General features: G+C 63.5%; 1 protein-coding gene across 1 annotated transcript; it reads left to right on the plus strand.

Annotated features, from left to right (window-relative positions):
• Positions 1–410: 410 nt before the first annotated feature.
• Positions 411–770, plus strand: EMIHUDRAFT_115026 (hypothetical protein; the record flags this gene model as incomplete). The annotated part of the gene is made up of 1 exon (XM_005779092.1): positions 411–770. One exon carries the CDS (start codon positions 411–413, stop codon positions 768–770), a length of 360 nt encoding a protein of 119 aa, XP_005779149.1.
• Between the last annotated feature and the right edge of the window lie 516 nt (positions 771–1,286).

Genomic DNA, 1,286 nt, shown 5'->3' on the forward strand with positions numbered 1-1,286 from the left:
CCATGCGGAATCGACCCTATCCAGTGCTCAAGTGCTCAAGAAGACAGTGAGCCGCCACTGAGCGGCACTGCGGCAGCTGCGCTGGAAACAAGGAAGAGGCGCGTTAATACTTCATGCGAGGGCGACAGCAAGAGTCGAACGGGCGGCGCCTGAATGAATCAAAAGAAAGACCCGGCTGCCACATCTCTGAGAGAGCGTTAATACGGCAAGATTTTCGTCGCCTCCGGCGGGGCCGCTCGCCGCGGGGCTAGAGAGTGCCTTTTGTCGATGTCGGCTAGAATTCCTCCACCTTTTTCAGAATTTCACCGAAGAGGACGAAGCCCCGGCGTGAAGACTGACTGAAGTTGCGCCGGCGCAGACTCAGCCCATACAAATCCCACCCCCCCCCACCGATCCACCCACAGCTGGGGATGATCCGCCGCGGCCCCGCCCGCACGCCATTCCTCGCCGCCGTGCAGCCTGCGTGCGCAGCTCTGCGGCAGCCCGCCGTGCACGGGCCGGTGCGGGCGGCGAGCTACTACGAGGTGGTGGATGGGCATAAGCGCGACAGGAAGGCGCTCGACGCGGCACGCGAGGCGGTCAAGGGTAAGGGCGACGGTGTGATCAGCAAGGCAGACACGAAAGCCATCCTGGCTACCCTGGTTGACGGCCAGGGCGTGACGGCTGCCGAGTTTGGGACGGCCTTTGTCATTCTTCGAGACTTCAAGTTCACGGCGCCCGCGAAGAAGCTCTTCATTCAGGAGCTGGCGCTCGCTCAACCGCAAGCCTGAGCAGTGTGGCAACGCCCACGGCCGATGCGAGGCACCAATGCCAGGCATTACCAGCGTCGGCAAGGCCAGGGGACTCGCAACCTGGTCGCAACGCACACAAACCTTGAGATACAACCAACCCACGCCTGCAGCAGCCACCTGAACCGCGAATGGCAACCGCAATATGCCAGCCTCGGCCACCGCGTCAACTCCACTGGACGCCGGGGCTAGCACACGGGCCGAGCGATCCTGGTGTCACCCGGGGTCGCGCTATGCGGCGCGCGGAGCGCGGCCTGGGGAGCCTGTCGAGGACTGGGGCTCCACTCGAGGTCATGTCCACACATAGATTCCAAAGCATTGTTAATTGCAAAGGGGGGAAAGGTCCCTCGACCCCCGCCTGCAACCCTCGCGCGACAGCACACCACTGCTCCGCACGAGACGCCGTTGCAGGACCAACCCCCAAACGCGACAGCGGACAAACGCGACAGCGCACACATAGGGAGGGAGGGTGGGGAAACAAGAGCCGTGGGTTGCGGG

This window comes from Emiliania huxleyi (assembly GCF_000372725.1).
Source record: "Emiliania huxleyi CCMP1516 unplaced genomic scaffold EMIHUscaffold_237, whole genome shotgun sequence".
NCBI classification, from domain to species: Eukaryota; Haptophyta; order Isochrysidales; family Noelaerhabdaceae; genus Emiliania; species Emiliania huxleyi.